The following is a 20,461-nucleotide window of genomic DNA, read 5'->3' on the forward strand; positions in this document are numbered from 1 at the left end:
ACTGTCTGACGTTCATCATCATCATCATCATCATCATCACCATCATCATCATCATCATCATTTGAATGCACCGTCATACACTCCTCTACCTTTCCTTATCCTTTATATACTACCTCCTCCTCCTCCTCCTCCTTCTCCTTCCTCTCCTCCTCCTCCTCCTCCTCCTCCTCCTCCTCTAAGGCGTCTGGTGCCCCCTGTAGGCGGTTTATGTCCCTCCCCGTTGCGTTGTGACCCTAGCGCCGCGTGACCCCGATAATTGACCTTCATTAGGGGCGTTAAAGGGCACGATGCTGGCCACTGAACCTAATTACTCCCGGGGTGACGAGGAGGAGGAGGAGGAGGAGGAGGAGGTAGGGTCGTGCTGGTGAGAGAAGACACGTAAAATAAAAAAGCGAAATTGCTCGTTTTCTTCACACTTGCAACAAAAGAACGGGAGATGTCACAGTACGATAATTATTGCCAGCGTGAAGAGGAGGAGGAGGAGGAAGAGGGGGAAGAGAAAATAAAGATGATAAAAAGGTCTTGCCGGATGACTATCGGAGCAGGAGGAGAAAAAGAGGAAGAAGAGGATGAACACGAGAGCAAATAAAAAAAACTAATAGGAGGAGGAGGAAGAGGAGGAGGAAGAAAACGAAAGAGGAGTAAGTGAAAAACTATAATAATGAGGCTTTGCTGGAAGAGGAAGAAGAAGAAGAAGAAGAAGAAAGAAGGAAGAGGAATAGAAGAGAAAAATAATTAAAAAAAGGCGAGGGGAAGAGATAGACGAAGTGGCTTGTTATCTTCTCTCTCTCTCTCTCTCTCTCTCTCTCTCTCTCTCTCTCTCTCTCTCTCTCTCTCTCTCTCTCTCTCTCTCTCTCTCTCCACCCCATAACGTCTCTCTCTGTGTGTGTGTGTGTGTGTGTGTGTGTGTGTGTGTGTGTATTCAAACCCAAACTGATTCACTTGCAACACGAAAATTCAACAAAGCAAAACAAAAACACAAGCAAACACGCACTCACCACTTCTCCTTCCTCCCCCTTGACTCCTCCTCTTCCTCTCCTCCTCTTCCTCTTCTCCTCTTCCTCTCCTCCTCTTCCTCTTCCTCCTCCTCGTCCTCGTCCTCCTGAAGATGCCCTAAGGTGGACGAACATCGACCTGAGACACAAGACAAACTACAACGGTCTTCCTCCTCTTCTTCTTCTTCCTCCTCCTCCTCCTGGTGGTCGGCCGTTGGTTAATTCGTGCGTGTGTTGGTGAAGTGCTCGTTGGGTAGTTTGGCCGCTCGGTAGGGACGGCACACACACACACACACACACACACACACACACACACACACACACACCTGTTCAGTCGTTACCTTGCTCTCATTATTACCTTTTATATTCTCTCTACTTTTTATTTTTTATTTGTTTATTCTGTTTTCTCTCATTCTTTCTCATTCTTACCTTCTTCTTCTTCTTCTTCTTCTTCTTCTTTCCTGTTCTTCCTTCTCTTCTTCCTACTTCTCTCTCTCTCTCTCTCTCTCTCTCTCTCTCTCTCTCTCTCTCTCTCTCTCTCTCTCTCTCTCTCTCTCTCTCTCTCTCCTACGGTTTTTCTCTTCCTATCTTCCTTAACTTCTTAGTTCCTCTCCGTTTCTCTCTTTCTCTTCTTTATCTTCGTGTTTCTATCTCCCTTTCTCTCTCTTCCTTCTTTATTCTCCCTTGTTTCATTTATCGTCTTCTTCATCTTGGTGCTCTTTTATCTCCCTATTTCCCTCTTACCTTCTTTATTCTCCTCTGCTTCATTTCTTCTTTGCTTCATCTTCGTGTGTTTTTATCTCCCTTATCTCTCTCTCCCTTCTTCATTCTCCATGTTTCCCTCATTCTCTTCGTGTGTTTTTATCTCCCTTATCTCTCTCTCCCTTCTTCATTCTCCCTTGTTTCCCTCATTCTCTTCGTGTGTTTTTATCTCCCTGATCTCTTTCTCTCTCCCTTCTTCATTTTCCCTTGTTTCCCTCATTCTCTTCGTGCGTTTTTATCTCCCTTATCTCTTTCTCTCTCCCTTCTTCATTCTCCCTTGTTTCCCTCATTCTCTTCGTGCGTTTTTATCTCCCTTATCTCTTTCTCTCTCCCTTCTTCATTTTCCCTTGTTTCCCTCATTCTCTTCGTGAGTTTTTATCTCACTTATCTCTTTCTCTCCTTCTTCATTTTCCCTTGTTTCCCTCATTCTCTTCGTGTGTTTTTATCTCCCTTATCTCTTTCTCTCTCCCTTCTTCATTCTCCCTTGTTTCCCTCATTCTCTTCGTGTGTTTTTATCTCCCTTATCTCTCTTTCCCTTCTTCATTCTCCCTTGTTTCCCTCATTCTCTTCGTGTGTTTTTATCTCCCTTATCTCTCTCTTTACCATCACTCTCTCTCTCTCTCGTGTCATTCTTTTCTTCATCGATCTTCGTATGTGTTTTATTTTCTATGGGGGTGGAGTGCAAGGAAAAAGCCGCCGTACCATATAACAAAATACTTTATTCTTCACATTTACAATAAAACAGTTACATTAAAGAATCCTTACGAGCTACTGACTTATTATTTTCTTCTTCAGCTGCGAGCAAAAGGGGAGAGAACGGGTAAGGGGGGATGGGGAAATGGAAGGAAGGGAAGAGAGGAAGAGAGGAAGGGAGGAAGGGAGGGATTGTATGGATTGCTGGGGACTGTGAATAGAGATGGGAGATGGTAAAGGTGGGGAAGGGATGATGATGGGACTGGAAATAGAAGGGAAGGGTGATGGAATGGGAAGAAGAGGGAGGGAATACACAAAAATATGATAATGTAAATAATGGAAGAGATAAAATGATGATAATGAATATGTAAGAATGAGAATGAATGGGTCACTTAAGTATATATAAGGCGCAGGCTGTAACGAAGAAGAGGAGGAAGAGGAAGAGGAAGGAAGAGGAGGAGGAGGAGAATAAAAACAAGGCCACTAAGAAAATCGATGAAAAAAAGGAAATATTATACGGAATGGATGTTTGATTTGAGGGAGAACTTTTTTTATAATAATGATGAGATATGAAATGCCAGAACACACAAACACACACTCTCACTCTCACTCTCTCTCTCTCTCTCTCTCTCTCTCTCTCTCTCTCTCTCTCTCTCTCTCTCTCTCTCTCTCTCTCTCTCTCTCTCTCTCTCTCTCTCTCTCTCTCTCTCTCTCTCTCTCTCTCTCTCTCTCTCTCTCTCTCTCTCTCTCTCTCTCTCTCTCTCCCAAAGCAAGAGATTGAAAAGAAGGAAGGAACCACGGAGAGAAAAAAAAGTTAAGTAAGAAAAAGTTATATAAAAAAAAAACGATTCATGGAAAGCATCGGAAAAAAAAACCTAGCCAGGAAGATGCAAATTAAGTGTTTTTTTTTATGCATTGAAACTTTGCTGATGAGTTTCATGTGACTGACTGACTGACTGACTGGTGGTTCTAAGATGGACTGAATTCCTTCCTTCCTTCCTTCCTGCCGAGTCAAAGCAGAATTTTTCGGTACATAACCCACAAACCTAAAGACATGATTCCTTTTTTTTAGTAAGTGGAGTCGAGATGTCAAGGTTTTCTCAATTAACATCCTGAGTACCTTGACGTCAGCCTTAGCAAAAAAAAGAAAAAAAAGATGGAAGCAGAGAAAGAAAAATGAATGAAAGCAGAAAATGAGAAAAAAATGCCTAACTTCATACAGAGAATTTTACAGATGAAACCTTAAGATGAAAAGACGTAGAAATTAAAGAGAAAAAAAGACCGATTTATAGATGGATAGTGTGTGGGAAAGATCTGAAATAGGAAAATAGATCGATAACTACCAATGAAAAATATTAAAAACCCAAACTTTAAATGAAAAAAAGAGGAAAATAGTGAAAACAAGATCAACGATGAAGGAAAAACGCGATGAAAGAAAAGAAAGGAAGGAAGAGGAACTACATAGAAGGAAGGGAGAAGAAGTAGAAGGAGATGAAGGAAAGGAAGAAGGGAAAGGAAGGAAGGAAAACCAAGGCGTAGGAAGGAAGGGGAACTGCGTAGGAGTAATCGGAACGTGAGGAAAGTGAACGAAAGGTGAACGTTGAGGTCAAGGAGAGTAAGGAAAACATAACCTGAACCTTGGAAGTGAAAGACGCCACACACACACACACACACACACACACACACACACACACACACACACACACACAGACACAGACTCCCTTTGAGGCTTCGCTAGAGCAGGAGACAAGACATCAACACACCTCCTCCTCCTCCTCCTCCTCTTCTTCCTCCTCCTCCTCTTCCTCCTCTTTCACTTCCTCCTTCTAAGCTTTCTCACTCGCTCATTCTCTCTCTCTTTTAACTTCCTCTCTTCCTTCTACCTCTTTCTCATCATTATTTTCTTTCTGTCTGTCTCCTAATGTTTTGTCCTCATTCATCCTCTTTCTATCTCTCTTTCTTCGTTTCTCTCTATCTCTTTCATTCTTATTCTCCTTCCTTTTCTTATTTCCTATTTCTTATTTCTTATCTTTTCCCTTTCCATACCTTTCCTGTAGCTCCTCCTCCTGTTTCCCTTTATTATTTTCTACCTTTTCCCTTTTACTTTTTCTATCTCTCTCTCTCTTCCCCTATTTCAACACTTTCCTCATATCTCCTTGTTTCTTCTTACCTACACATTGTTTTTCCTTTCATCTTCATCCTTTGTATCCTCCTCCCTCTCTCTCTCTCCCCTTCACTCTCTCTCCCTTTGACAAACCAATCGATAACCTCTCTCACTCTCGCCTAACATATTATTGCACAAGAACCATCAGCCTAGTGGTCGCCTTCAACATTGTGACACACGAACGAAGAATATTGCAATGATTTCTCACTATTTTTACACGTGAAAGCCTCTACAAACTTCCTTACCCACCTTACCTATCTTACCTATTCACTCACTCATTTATCCACCTACCTATCTGCCTGCCTGCCTACCCACCTACTTACCTTCCTACCTAGCCATCTTCATCCTTGGTTTAATTATTCCACTTCTTTCCGAATCTAAAATAGAACATATTAAAAAAGTTTCACCGCGCGTCCGTCCCTCGTTGATCAGAAAGAATGGAAGGAAGGAAGGAGAGGAGGAAAGGAGAGGAGAGAAATGATATGAAGGGAATGCACAGAAGAAGGAAGGAAGGAAGGAAGGAGAGAAATCGTAAGAAGGACGCGAGGAAGGAAGGAAGGAAGGAAGGAAGGAGAGGAAAATGATAAGAAAGGAAAGGAAGAAGAAGGAAGGAATAAATGAAGGGAGGAAGGAGAAAAGAAAGAAGAAGGAAGGAAAGAACGCAGAAAAGAAAATGATTGATAGGGAAAGAAAAATTAAAAAAAGGAAGGAGAGGAAGAAAAATAAGAAGAGAAAGAAATGAAACGAGAGATGGAGAGAGGGAGGGAAAGAGAAGAACGCTGTCGGAACGAAACTTGCGGAGGAAGAACGTCATATTTCACCGAACGACAGTCCTTGAATATAAAGAAGGACAGTGTCAGGAGAATCTGTCAGGGAGAGCTTCAAGAGTCCTCACCACTTGTGCCGGAGAGGGAGGGAGAGGGAGAGAGAGGGAGAGGGAGTGAGAGAGGGAAAGTTAGCGAGGAGTGGGACAGTTGTGAGAGAGAGAGAGGAAGTGAGAAAGTGAGAAAGAGAGAGAGAGAAATGAGGAGGAGGAATGGGACAGCTGATGAGAAACAAGGAGAGGGAGCCATTTGATCGAAGAGAAAGATAGATAGATAAATAGAAAGATAGATAAAAAGAGAGAGTGTGTGTGAGTCTGTGTGTATTTACAATCTTTTTACCTGTATATCTGTCTCTTTCTGAATTCCTACCTGTCTACCCCTACCTGTTCATCCATTTCTGTGACTTTGAAGATGTGAATGAGGATGAGGAAGTAAAAGTCACACTATAATAATGTAAAAGGTTAATGAGATGAATGATGGACGAATGAGACTAAAAGGGATGTCTGTGAGGGCGGGGAAGGGGTCTGTAAGCTTATATGAGTCGTCTGTGATGCACGGAAGAGTCTCTGCTGGCCTGTCGGTGGGTCTGTTGAGGGGGACACGTGGGCGGGGGGTGGAGAGGGCGGGAGGGAGAAAACAACACAAGAAAACGGGAAACTGAGGCATTGGAGTGTGGAAGAGGCGAAAACAACATAGAGAAAAGGGGAAAATGAGGGATATGAGTGAGTCTGTTTGGGGACACGGGATCGGGGGAAGGGAAAGAAGGTGGATAAAACAACATCACAGGGGAAAGGGGAAATTTGAGGGGAGACTGAGACATAGGAATGGGTCTATTGGGGGACGAAATCAACATCACAGGAAAAAGGGGTAACTTAGGCATAATAGAAGGCAGAGCACGGGCAGCACGCCACACTGTTAGCGGGTCAAGGCGGGCCGCTTCCCACACGAAGGTTCCCTCCTCGGAAGCTAGCGTAGTAACATGTAGAGTCTAACACCACAGCTCCGACAAGTAGTAAATATCTCAAAACGGCAGAGCCACCCGCGCTGGCCATACCTGGATTGACTGAGGCCCCCGTGTAGAGAGGCTGAGGACGTGAGCTTAACTTAGGGGATAACTTAGGGGTTCGTCGCCCAAGTACGCCCACATTTAACATGGCTTTCGTAGGAGATGTGGGCCTTTCCAGGGGTAGATTTTTTTGGTAGTTTGATGGAGACAGATTTTTTTCTTCGTCGCCCAAGAACACACATTTAACATGGCTTTCGTAGGAGATGTGGGCCTTTCCAGGGGTAGATTTTTTTGGTTGTTTTATGAAGACAGATATTTTCTTCGTCGCCCAAGTACGCACACATTTAACATGGCTTTCGTAGGAGTTGTGATAAGCCATTCCAGGGGTAGTATTTTGACCCTGGTGGAAGTCTGACAAAGCTTCTGTACGCTAAAGATCTTAACGAGAAACACAAGAGATTTTATTCCAGTTTTAACAACGATGGAGTAAAATGAGATTCCGGAACAGACTTTAAACGACTTTTGACAATTTCCCTCACCACCAGGGAACTCCCGCGGCGCAAAATGAATATATAAAAAAGGGAAAATCAGGAGAAAAAGTAAATAAATGAGTATGTTGAATAATCTGAGTGATTAAATGGCCATTCGTTAGGTATACATAATTTCTGAAGACATTTGCATAATTTCCCTTGAATATTAACATTAAAAAAATATACACGGTCAGATATTTAGTGTGTCTATATTTTTCTACCCTGCGAAGACTTGGTATTAATCAGGTAAGCACAGGTGACTTTATTTATCTACCTGTTAATGGTCAACTGCCCTTTGCTTCATCCTCAAGAGCCTCATTTCATCCTATTGAAATTAGTATCAAATTCAAGCCTCGCCCACTTCATCCCAGCAACCACCGATATAATTTAGCCTTTCTCAGCATCCACCAATGAAATTTAACCCTTTCTAGCATCCACCAATAGAATTTAACCCTTTTCCATCCATTCCCATTGTTTATCTGTCTCCAAACGTTTCTCCCTCATTCTTACCCTCCTTTCTCTTTCCGCTCTCACCTGTCCTTCCCTAATCAGCCTCCACACAAGTCACCTCAGTCACTCCCAGGTGCGGCTCACGGGACTCCACCACAACAAGTCATGATCGGGAAGGAAACATTTTGGTGCGAATATCATTATGTACAGTACAAGAACTGATACAAATACCGATACAGATGTGTATATATCCATAGTATATATAGACGTTATCTGTATAGCCACGCACGCCTCCTCGCATTTACCTGCAAGGATTAAAAGTCATTACCCATTCAAGGACACCATTTAGAGAACTCACCTTCCCGAATTGAGGAAACTAATGGTCAATGGAGCAGACATACACACGCACACGCACACACACACACACACACACACGCACACACACACACACACACACACACACACACAGCCTATACTCATGACCTTCACCTTTTTTTTTTCTTCTCAATCTCAGTCTCAGTTTGTTTTCTTTTAGTTTGTTTGTTTTGTTTTTCTATTACTCAAAAAATGGTTTAGGCTTCATTTTTCAACTTTTCTTAATTAGTTTTCTTAATAGTCACTTTTTTAACACTTTTTTCCAACGTTGACTCACTTGTTTTTTTTTTCATTTTCTATTACTCAAAAAAAAAAAATTAGGTTTGAATTCTCACTTTTTTTTTCCTAATGGTCGCTTTTTAGACACTTTCCAACGGTAACTCTTTATTTTCTATCATTCGAAAAGGTTTAGGTTTGACATTTCACTTCCTTTACTTATTTTCAAATGGTCACTATGTAAACACTTTATCTGTTGTGACGCTGTTGGTAGTTCGGTCAGATGGCGATAGATGGCGTTGACATCACTACACACACTTCTCAACATTTCTTTTCCTCCACACACACACACACACACACTGACGTTCACTTCTTTACCCTCGTCTCCTCCTTCGGGCCGTTCCTCCAATGTCCTTGAGGGGGTTAGTTTGTAAGTCTGTTCGTCTGTCTCTCTCTCAGTCACATGCACGCACTCGTTATGCTTTTTTGGTTCTGGCTAAACAACTCTGGGCGCTTAACTAACTCATATCACAGATCTGTACACCTTACGATTAGCTGGGAGACCTTCCGTGGGTGGCGTGGAGGGAGGGGGAGGATGGGAGAGGGGAGGGAAGGGAGTGGCGGGAGAGTTAACTTGGGAATATACTCGGGTTTGGTCCTTCAAGCTTCATCTCGGGCTGGACTCCCCGCAATACGGCACAGGAGATTCACTCACTCTATACTTATCGATATATTATAAACCAAGTCAACAAAGACTCAAACTTGAGGTTCAGAATAAGAGTGTTCCGCCTATTCTGCTAACAATTTGGCCAGCTCGACGCGCGTTCCCGCCCCGGCCGCCGCGCACTCGGGGGGCAAAAAAGGGAACACGCAACGAGGCAGATACGGAAATGAACACCCATCAGCACGGTCCATTGCCTCCGCCCGGGGCTTTATTCCGTCCGTCACCGCCAAGAGGAGTCGCCGTTCTCAGGCTAATGGTCACTTGGTGCGAGTCACTACGTACACTACATCGTCGGGCCCTGAGGGGGGGCGGGGGGCGGCCGTACTAGACCAGCGTCCCGGGCTTGATTTTGGTCTGCGGCGGGATGATGTACTTGCTGTGCAGGACCGTGGAGTCGAGGTCCTGCGACAGCTCACGTTTAAGCTCCTGTTTGAGGTCCTGTAGGAGGGCGTGCTTGAGCGTGCCGTTCATGCCGTTCCCGTTCACCACCTTCCCGTTGGCGGCCGCGTGTACCCTCCCGTTGGGGCCGCCGTTGATGTCCGTATTGCCGTGCGGAGAAGGGGAGTACGGAGGCGGGGCAACGGAGGACGGCAGGGAGGAGGGCGGGTCGCTGGCGGGGGTGGATCGGGCGTAAGGACCGCCAACCTGAAACTGGGCATAGGACTCCCCTCCGCTGACGGGCACGGGGGAGTAGTCTCGGGTGTAGTCCACGTAGGAGATGTAGCCTTGGTCCTGGGAGGGGGGAGAGAACACGCGGGGGTCAGCCACGGGGGGTCTTGCCTCTGCGCGGGGGGGCGGCGCAGAGAGTGTACAGAGGGAGGTGTTGAGGTGCGACCTATGAGCTTAAAGGCGAAAGGGGAGGTAAGGAAACTTGCTCCAAGGTCTTCTGCGTCTCCTACATGAGCCGAGAGGGACGCCTGGCTGAGCGCGAGGAGGTTCAGGGCGTTAACAACTAGTACTACACCTATTAAGACTATTACTAGTACTATCATTATCATCATTAGTATTATAGGAAAAGAAAAGGGGTATGTTATCCTTATCATCATTATTAGCATTATCAGAAAAGCAAAGGGACTCATTAGATTGATGTTACTATGTATATTAGCATCATTATTATTAGTGTTAGTATTATCAGCAAAGGAGAGGGATCATTTTAGCATTGGATTTTAGTATAGAACTCCATTACCTATTCCTCCATTACTATTACTGCTATTCTTATCCCTATTTATGCCTATTATCACCCCAAACAGCAAAGGGTTCATCTATTACATCAAGGGACGGATTATAGCATTGGACGGTACTGTAGAACTCCATTAACCTTACCTACTCTTAACCTTCCTATTCGTATTCCTATTTCGCCTATTATCAGCCCAAAACAAAGGGTTCATCTCCTACACCAAGGGTCGTTACTGTAAAAAAAAGTCCACACTCTTCCCTAACCCCGGGGCAAGTAGGGATAAAAAGAACACTAATTAATCTGACATTTGCAATCTGACACCCAAGTTCTCTTTTTCTCTCTCTCAGCCTCTTTCCTCTTTACGTTGTTCATAATCATTTAATTCCTCTCTTTATTCCTTATTCTTAATTTGCAAGCTGACACTTCTATCTCTTTCCGTCTGAGTTTATTCCTAATTTGTTTATTCCTAAGTTCATTCCTAATCAGTTTTCTTATGTAGCAATCTGACCCTCAGGTTCTCTCTAAGTCTTTTTCCTTCCTCAGTTTTTTTCCTAATCAGTATATTCCTCATTGCAATCTGACACCAAGCTCTCAATCTCTCTTTCCTTCGTCTGTTCCCAAATCCTAAGTCTTTCCCATCTACACCCAAACTCTTTTTTTCCCACTCAGTTTTTTCCTAGTCAGTATATTCCTCACTGCAATCTGACACCCGAGCTCTCTATCCATCTCCCTCTCTTTCCTCCTCCGTCAATTTCTAAGTCCTAAGTCCCTCCCGTCTATGAAAACAAAGGAGACTCTCGAGCGGCTGACAGACTGAGGAGGCCGAAAGACATAACCCGGGCAACCTTTGACTCCTAAACTCCCGCGCCCCGTCAACACCCACAAACTTAAGCCAGTAAAACCCAACTTTTCGCTTACCACAGATGAGCTACTTTCTCACGGCAGAAGAACCTCGCTGGCCCCCTTTGTGCTCTGGCCGGGCGCTTGCAGGGGGGAGGGGTGGGAGCTAGCAGGAAGCGGGGAGGATAAAGCAAGGGTAGCAGGGGGGAGGGAGAAGCAGGGGAAAGCGGTTAAAGCAGGGAAGGTTGGGGAGGCATGGGGAGGAATGGAAAGGGAAGGGGTTGAGGGAGGAGAAGGATTGCAAGGAAAGGAAAGGGAGGGAAGGGAAGGGGAGCGTAGAGAAGGGAAAGGAAGGAGAGGGGAAGGGTTTGAAGCAGGAGGGTTGCAGGGTAAGGAAAGGGAGGGGAAGGGGAAGGGATGAGACAGGGAAGGTTAAGGAGGAAAGGAAGGGGACGGGAAACGGGAGAGGAGGGGAAGGAAAGAAAGGGAGAATGCCAAAGGGAGGAAAGGGAAGAGAAGGGTAAGGGAGAGAAAAGAGGAAAGGGCAGAAAAGAATGCGAGGGAAGGAAAGAGAAGGAAAGATAAAACTAGGAAGAAAAAGAAAGGAAAAAGAAGAAAAGGAAGGATGAGAAGGAGAGAGAGGAAAGAATGCTGTGAAGAGGATGGAGAAGGGAGAGAAGAGCTTGGAAGAGGGGAGGAAGAGAGAGGGAGAGAGAGGAGGAAAGAGGGATCGAGAGGGAGATAAAAGATGCTGACAGGTAGATACGAGGGAGAGAGGGAGAAAAGAGGAGGAGGGGGGGGGGAGAGAGAGAGAGAGAGAGAGAGAGAGAGAGAGAGAGAGAGAGAGAGAAAGAGGGAGAGAGAGAAAGGAGGAGGAGGAGGCGGGGGAGGAGGAGAAGGAGGAGGAGGAGGAGGAGGAGGAAATAAATAGAAAAAGAAAACAGTTTATGAGAGAAAAGATAAGACACGAGAGGGATAAAGAGGAAAATAGAAGAGGTAAGAAGAGGAAGAATAAGAGGAGGAGGAAGAGGAGGAGGAGGCGGTAGAGGAAGAGGAAGGAAGAGGGTAAGAAAAATAAAGTCCAGTAGAAAAAGGAAGAAGGAAAAAATGAAAGAAGGAAGTTGAAGTTCAGAAGAAAGAAGAAGAAGAAGACTGGAAAGGAAGAAGGAAGAGGAGGAGAAGAAAAAATGGAAAAAGAAGAGGAGGAGGAGGACGAGGAAGAGGAAAAGGATGATAGAAAAGCAGAGAATCAGTATAAAAGAAGAGAGATAAGAAGAAGGAGGAGGAGGAGGAGGAGGAGGAGGAGGAGGAGGGTGATGGTAAGACGGAGCAAACGAGGAAGCACTGCAGTCAAGGAGGAGGAGGAAGAAAAAGGAGAAGAAGAAGAAGAAGGAGAAGAAGGAAGAGAAGAGCAAAAAAGAGCATCCAAGTACAGTAAAAAAAAAGAAGAGGGAGAAGAAGAAGAAGAAGAAAGGAGGAGGAAGAAGAGGAGGAGGAGGAGGAGGAGAAGGCTATTACACCCGACTTTATAGGAGAGGAGGGAGAGGACGAGGAGGAGGAGAAAGACGAGGGCGAGGAAGAGGAGGAGGAGAGTTGCGGTTGGGAGAGGATGCGAGAACCCGGAGGTGGAGGTGAGAGTGGTAGAGAGGGAGGCGAGGAGGAGGGCGAGGAGGAGGGAGGGAGGAGGCGGAGGCGGCGGGGTCAACAGAGGAGGGATTGTAGAGGCATGATGGCAAGGAGGAGGAGGAGGAGGAGAGGGATGAAGGGATGAAGGAGGATATGGACACCGAGGACGAGGAGGAGGAGGAGGAGGAGAGGGAGGATGACGGGATGGTTTGGGAGGGCGGGGAGGAGGACGGAGGAGAGGAAGAAGAGGAGGAGGTGGAGGAGGAGGAACTACTTACGGGAGGGGTGAAGACAGTGGAGCCAACACTGTATCGGGGCTGCCCAAGGGTCGCCGCCTGGGGTTCCCTCGGAGACGCCTTGCTGCTCTCCTTCTCCCAGCCGCTGTCGGAGTCGCGGTCCACGGCGGAGAGGGACGAGGAGGTGCGGATCTCAGTGTCCTTGGCGTCGGATTCCTGCAGGGAGGCAAAGAGACGCCGAGGATTTAGTTTAAGGATACGTCAGGAATGGATAGGTCCTCTGCATTCATTCCTAACACGTAACTCCTATTAGCAAAGTCACTAATAAGGTACAACTTCATTTCTCAGCGTTATTTATTCCTTACGTTTAACTTCTGTACTCAAACTATGCACTAAGTTCCTCTCCCAGTCGCGGTCACTCCTAACATTCAATCCCTATAGACTTAGCCACTAGGACACTTCAACGGTCTATTTCTCCACCGTATCCATTCTTGAAACGCAACTGTTACAGAAATAAGGCACAGGGATGCTGGTGTGTGTGTAGGTCATCCATTCCTAACTCTCTACTTCCCCGCTGACTTAGAATACACCACAAGTTTGTTTCCCCGCCGCCTTCTTCCCTTCTACACTCACACACACATACACACACGCGCGGGTCTTGCGTACATGGAGGGTGCAACAAGGCGGCGGCCCGTGTCACTTCATTATTTAGCCTTCGTTGCCTTGCCTGTGTTCCTTGTCTTGAGAAAAGGAAACGAAGGAAACACAAGGCGAGAGACACTCCTACCCAACCTAACCTAACTTACCTAACCTACCTAACCTAACCTACCTAACTTACCTAACCTAACCTACCTAACCTAACCTAACCTAACCCAACCCTCACCCCCAACCCCACCCACACATACACAAGCACTCAAACAGGCACTTTTTAACACGAAACTAAAGCCTTGAAGAAACCTAAAGACACATTCCTTATTACTGAACTGAGACTCTAAAACAATGACTATTATATCTAAGGAGAGACAGAAAAGGGGAAAGAAAGAGGGAGAAAGAGTTGAACAGGGAGGGACAGAAAGAGGAGGAGAGAGAGGGAGAGAGAGGAGGGGTAGAGAGGTAGCCAGGTATCATCATCCTCATTAGCAGTAACAGGTGAACCCATAACTCACCTGTCCAGTCGATTGGTTGTCGTGGGAGAGCAGCGTGCCGGGCATCATCTTCATCGCTGTGCCCATGTTGCTGCTCACGCTATTCTCGCCTCTCCCGCCCACGCCTCCGCTCAGCCCGCCCAGCCCGCCCAGACCTCCTCCTCCAGCGCCTCCTCCTCCTACGGCAGTGACGGAGGAGGTAGAGGAGGAGGAGGACTTCTTCTCGACCACCACCGCCCCCGCCTCCGCCGCCTTGTCCTTCGGGGTTCTTGCTTGTCGCCGCCGCCCGCAGAGGATGAAAATGATGACGACGACGACCACCAGCACGACCCCCGCGCCGCCCCCCACCACGACCATCAGGGGCACGACCGCTGTTAGGGAGAGAGGGGGAGAAGGGGGGGTTAGCTACCTTTTTATTATGTTATTTATTATCAGTTTATTTATCTTATGTTTTATTTATGTTATTTTATTTTTCTCACCCGCCGGTTTAATTAACTTTCTTTCTCACTCTTTTCTTTCCTTCTCGTGTGATTCTAGTTTATTTAATCCTTCGCAGCGTTAATTACAGCCTTAGAATCGAGTCCAGAGCGGGCGGGGGGAGGAGGAGGAGGAGGAGGAAGAGGAGGAGGTGGAGAAGGTTGTGTGGGACGGGAATGGAGGAGGAGATAGACGGTTGGGAGAAAGAAAAGGGAGAAAGGGGGAGATGATGAGAGAGGAAAGGGAAGAGAGAGATGTGTTGAGGAGAAAAGGAAGAGAGAGGGGAAGATAACGGGGGAGGAGGAGGAAGAGAAAGAATGGGTGATCGATGGAAGGGAGGAGGAAAGGAGGAAAGTGAAAAGATAGGTAGGCGAAGGGAGAAGAAAGAAAAGGGAGATGTTTCGGAAGAGGGAGAAGGGAGAGGAGAAGACAGAGGGGGAGAAGGACAGGGAGAGGATAGATGGTTGAGGGAGATTGAGGTCAGGAAGAGGGGGAGAGGGGCAGGAGGGGAAAGAAGGGGAAGAATGAGAAAGGGGAGATAGGTGGGGAAGAAGGAAGGGGGAGGGGAGATGGGGGAGGGAGAACAGGAGAAGAGGAGGGAGAGGGGGGGAGATTCAGTGGCCAGGGAGTAGCGGGGAGCAATGTCTGAGACCGCATTAAAACGTGAAATTGCGGAAAGCTTATAATCACAAGATGCCAGACGCGGGAAGCACAGCGCCGGCCCTCCGTCACCATTAGGGTCTCGCGATGGCCACTCGAGGCTATCATCCCAGTCTTTTAAATCCCCCGAAGTGGTGACAATTTGCAACACCTGCTCGGTCTAATGACTCCCTCCGGCCAGGTGTGAAGGGTGATTAGCTTGTTCTCTACCTGTTCTTTCTTGACTTGACGTGTGGTTAGTGATTAGGTGACTGTCCTTGACTTGTATTGGCCCTATCTGATGGGTTGAGTTTTTTGTCGGATTCGTTCAGTGATTGTTTTTTTATCTTTTTTTCTTTTTCTACTCATCGGCTTTTTTTCTCTTTTTCTGGTCCTTGAAATATAATTGGTCGTCCTTTATTGAGAGTCGTCCTGTGATTGGTGGTTGTCTTGCCTCATTTTCGTACTCGTTATGTTATTGGCTGTCTTTTTTTACCTTTGCTGAAACTCGAATTATGATTGGCGGTTGACTTTCCTCTCATTCGTACTCATTTCGTGATTGGTCGCCTCACTAGTACGGTCCCTACTTACTCCCATCACCAAGTCGTGCGGTAATTGGTCCACTAATCCCTCGAGGCGTGCAATGATTGGCTGCACATCCGCTCCCTTTAATTCTGATTGGCGGAGCGACAAGACCAGACAAACAAGGCGACGCGGACTGCCAACTCATCCCTCCATCGCCGCCGCCGCCGCAGGGCCTCGGGGCGGGTCAGGGGCGAGCCGTGTATGGACAGGTAATGAGGCGCCGTGCCCACCGGAGCGTTCACAGACCGACAGGTAAGGCAGGTGTCGCCCCCACCTGCACCGCGTAACTCACAGGTGATGCTCAGGTGACATTCCGATTACCTGCCCGATACCTGCCCCTCGAGCATCCATATTCACCTCCACCTGTATAGTTACCTGGATTTTCATCTCCTACCTGCCTGTCATCTACATTTCTTCCCTTTTTCAACTTTCTTTTACTTATATTCATCGTCTTCCTCTCCATATTCACCTCCGTCAATTTCAGCCTCCGTTTTCATCTCTACCCACATCTCCGCTCTCCCTCATCTCCAGCATCAACATCTCTTATCTCCCGTTTAAATCTTCATCTCTATCCCACAATCAAATCCTGTCTCTATATTCACCTCCAGTTCATCTTCCATCCTCATCTCCACTCTCACTCATCTCCAGCAGCATCCACATCGCTTCCTCTCATCTCCAGCTTACATCTCCACCCACCATCCCAGCATCTGCTACCTTCATCATCTCCTCCACCTGATCTTCCACCTTCATCTCCACTCCAGCATCTATATCTCTTCCTCTCATCTCCAGCTTACATCTCCACCCAGCATCCTATCATCTGCTACCTTCGTCATATCCTCCACCTGATCTTCCACCTTCATCTCCACTCCAGCATCCATATCTCCTCCTCTCATCCCGCTTCTTCTCCTCGCAGCATCCCGTCATCTGCTCATGTTGTCTTCTAATGATTTCTCTTGACGGGAGTTTTTTTCAGCAGTGACATTTAATCAATCCTTCCCTAATAATACTTACATAATAAAAAAGACTGATATATTTATACACATTCTGCCTCTGACATTATAGGGACGCTTGACCTTTTTTTTTATTAATAGAGCGACGGAGAGGAGATTAGGCCTTCAAAACAACACACACACGCACACACACACGTACTCACACAGACAAAGTTTATATATATGGGGAGAAAAAAAGCGACGAAAAAACTTCCCCGATCATCCCATCCTTGACCTTTTCTAATATTTACCTCCCGGTTGAAAAGTTTCTCCCGGCTTTATCTTTACGGGCTGAGTAGCGAAGTAAACGGTAGGTCACACATCTAGGCTTTCATTCATACATACACCTCTCGTATATACCGTGATGTCTACGAGTTTGATTTTTTGTATTAATATTTCTCTCTCTCTCTCTCTTACTCCTATTTCTCTCTCAACTATCTCTCCTCCTTCTCCTCTTGTTTCATTCTTTTCTATCTCTTCTTTTCCTTCTTAACTTTCTTTCCTGTCCTCTCTTTCTGTTCTTTTCCCCCTCTTTCTTTCTCTCTCTCTCTTACTCTTTTTCTCTCCTCCTTCTCCTCCTATTGTTTCCTTCTTTTCAATATCTTCCTTTTCTCCTCCACATTCTTTCCTGCCCTCTCTTTCTGTTCTTTTCCTCCTCTTTTTCCCTCTCTCTCTTACTCTTCTTTCTCTCCTCCTCCTTCTATTGTTTCCGTCTTTTCAATATCTTCCTTTTCTCCTCCACATTCTTTCCTGTCCTCTCTTTCTGTTCTTTTCCTCCTCTTTTTCCCTCTCTCTCTTACTCTTCTTTCTCTCCTCCTCCTTCTATTGTTTCCGTCTTTTCAATATCTTCATTTCCTCCTCCACATTTTTTCCTGTCCTCTCTTTCTGTTCTTTTCCTCCTCTTTTTCCCTCTCTCTCTTACTCTTCTTTCTCTCCTCCTCCTTCTATTGTTTCCGTCTTTTCAATATCTTCCTTTTCTCCTCCACATTCTTTCCTGTCCTCTCTTTCTGTTCTTTTCCTCCTCTTTTTCCCTCTCTCTCTTACTCTTCTTTCTCTCCTCCTCCTTCTATTGTTTCCGTCTTTTCAATATCTTCCTTTCCTCCTCCACATTCTTTCCTCTCCTCTTTTTCTGTTCTTTTCCTCCTCTTTTTACCTCTCTCTCTTACTCTTCTTTCTCTCATCCTCCTTCTATTGTTTCCTCTCTTTTCAATATCTTCTTTCCTCCTCCACATTCTTTCCTCTCCTCTCTTTCTGTTCTTTTCCTCTCTCTTTCTCTCTCTCTCTCTCTCTCTCTCTCTCTCTCTCTCTCTCTCTCTCTCTCTCTCTCTTTCTCTCTCTCTCTCTCTCTCTCTCTCTCTCTCTCTCTCTCTCTCTCTCTCTCTCTCTCTCTCTCTCTCTCTCTCTCTCTCTCTCTCTCTCTCTCTCTCTCTTACACCCGTAATTGAAAGAAATCATCCGGCGGCCGCGAATTTCGTTTCCATCTCCTCGATTTCGTCCTGTCGACACTCGGCGGTTCAGGACTTAAGAGATTTATGAGCCTTTCCCTCGGCGGCGGTCAGGTAGACAGGTGGTTATCGAGGTGCTGAGTAGTGGTGGTGGTGGAGGTGGGTGGTGATGGTAGTGGTGGGTAGGTGGGTGGTGGCGACTGACTGCAACACTATCCCCCCCTACCTCGCCCTCCTCTACCTCCAACTCCTCCTCTTCCTTCTAATTTATGTGCGAGACCATTCTTTTTCTTCGCCTTGATTTATATTTCCGTGGCATTCGATTCTAATTACAGATAGAAGGACGCACGACATTCATGATCGCAACGCCGCCACCTTTCCGTCTCTCTGGCCGCTCGCTGGGAGGGTGTGCGCGGGGAAGGGACGAGCGGTGACAGCGACTCATCCATACAGGGGTAGGGCTTGTAGGGAGACTTTGAATAGGGAGTTGCAATAGGGTTAAGGGGTCTTGTTTATTACTGAAGAAAAAAGGGTATACAGGAACGGAATTGAATGTGTATAATGAAGTAGCTGTGTATATTGTATGAGTGGAAAGAGTCAATACGTGTTTGTTTCTTGTTTGTTTACTTGTTTGTGTTTTATGTTTTGTGTTAGTGGAAGAAATCAGAACGTGTTTGTTTAGTTGTTGATTTACTTGTTTGTGTTGTTGTTTATCATGTTTCCGAGCGATGTTATGAAGTAAAAACTAATTTCAATCCTATTCCAATTTTCTTTCAATACTTATTCGGGAACGTGTACGTGGGCGCCGGACGACATTTTTTTATAGTGAGAATTTGTGTTTCGTCTGAGTTATCCTCTTCGTGAGTACAATCCTCTTCCCGTTTTCTTCCTTTCAATACTTACTCAGGAACTTCTACGTGAGCGCCGGACGACCTCTTTTTTATAGCGAGGATTTGCGTTGCGTCTAAGTTATTACCTTCGTGAGTCCCAAGTTTACGGAAATAATCAGACATTCCCATAAAACTGAGACGCGTAAATCCCTCCTCGACTCCATCACTCACGCGGATAAAAAAGGGGAATAGAAAACACGGTAAGCTTCACGAAACTTGTTATGAATACGAAATAATGGCACGAGTTCTGACCTTCTCCGTCGTCCAATATAACAGCGAGCGAATATCGTGGAAAATGGCAAAGGAGTGTCTAGACAACGAAGAGCGAGCAGATTGGATATAGCGAAATGATTGCAGAATATGGCAGAAAAAAAACTAGAATATATAAAGGAAGAGAAAATGGCAAACCAGAAAGAATGTAAAGGAAAGGAAAACGAAGAGAAGACGAACAGAAAACGAAATAATTGCAGAAAATGGGAAAAAAAAGAATAATGGGAAGAAAAAAGGACAAACTAAGCAAAAAAAAAGTGAAAATACTAAAAAAGTGAATAAATCAAAACAACAGCAGAAAATGGCAAAAATAAAATAAAAGGAAGAAAAAAGGGCAAACTAGGAAATAAAATAGCTAATAAGATAAGATTCATATTTAAGAAAGAAAACAAAGAAAATAGCAACTAGTAAGACTGCGGATTCATTTTTGAGAAAGAAAACAAAGAAAACCGCAAAAAAATAAGACTTCGGATTCATGTTTACAGAAAGAGAATGAAGAAGATGAATACATAACATAGTAATAGCTCCTTCAGTCTACTCACGCTGGCGCTGCAGGAGGATCTGTCTGGTGTCGACGCCGTACTCGTTGATGACGGAACAGTTGTAGGAGGCGAAGTCCCGCGTGGTGGTCTTGTTGATGGTCAGCGTGGACACGACGCCGTCCGCCCGCTGCTCCTCCGTCACCTGATGCCCGTTCTCTGTGGAAGGGCGAGGGGGAGAACGTTTAGAGACCAGATGAAGAGGAAGAACGTGCTAAGAGGAGTAAGAGTAGAGAGTGAAAGAGTGAGATAGTAGGAGGAAGAGAAAGTAAGAGGATAACCTTTTTAATCAGGCGAAGAGGAAGAACCAAATAAGATTAAGAAAGAGAAAAAAAAAAGGAAAACAGTGAGAGAGAAAGAGAGCTAAGAGAGTAAGAGGAGGAGAACCTTTAGGATCAGACGAAGAGGAGGAAAGAACTAAGAGGAGGAGAGAGTAAGAGGAGGAGAACCCATAGAAAATAAATGAAGAGGAGGAAAGAGGCTCTGACTATAGGGTAAGAGGAAGAGGAGACTGCAGAACTAGAATAAGAGGAGGAGAAACTTCAGAACCGAACCAAGAGGCGGATAGAGAGGCATTGACAACCGACTAAGAGGAGGGAGAATTCAGAACCGGAGTAAGAGGAAGAGAGGGACTTCAGCAATAGACCAGGAAGAGGAAAGACATAAAAAATAGAGCAAGAGGAGAGAGAGAGTGAGTGAGAGAGAGAGAGAGAGAGGGAGGGTTCAATAACAAAGTAAGAGGAGAGAAGAGAGAGTCAGAGAGAGAGAGAGAGACTTCAAAACCAGAGGAAGAGGAGAGAAAGGAAAAAACTTTTGTAACGCGGTCAACTGTAACAGGATATTGTGTTGTCAGTGTATTGTGCA

At 45.6% G+C, this 20,461-nt stretch overlaps 1 protein-coding gene across 1 annotated transcript in view; it reads right to left on the bottom strand.

Annotated features, from left to right (window-relative positions):
- Positions 1–2,456: 2,456 nt before the first annotated feature.
- The window catches only part of LOC127008755 (irregular chiasm C-roughest protein-like), a 113,211-nt gene continuing 95,206 nt past the window's right edge, over positions 2,457–20,461 (bottom strand). Inside the window, exons 8-11 of the mRNA XM_050881121.1 lie at positions 19,601–19,756; positions 13,785–14,134; positions 12,661–12,834; positions 2,457–9,471 (exon numbers count right to left, since the gene is read on the bottom strand). Coding sequence (XP_050737078.1) covers positions 9,064–9,471; positions 12,661–12,834; positions 13,785–14,134; positions 19,601–19,756 — 1,088 coding nt within the window. The 3' untranslated portion in view covers positions 2,457–9,063. The remainder of the gene's footprint in view (positions 9,472–12,660; positions 12,835–13,784; positions 14,135–19,600; positions 19,757–20,461) is intronic.

The sequence above is a fragment of the Eriocheir sinensis genome, chromosome 38, assembly GCF_024679095.1.
Source record: "Eriocheir sinensis breed Jianghai 21 chromosome 38, ASM2467909v1, whole genome shotgun sequence".
Lineage (NCBI taxonomy): Eukaryota > Metazoa > Arthropoda > Malacostraca > Decapoda > Varunidae > Eriocheir > Eriocheir sinensis.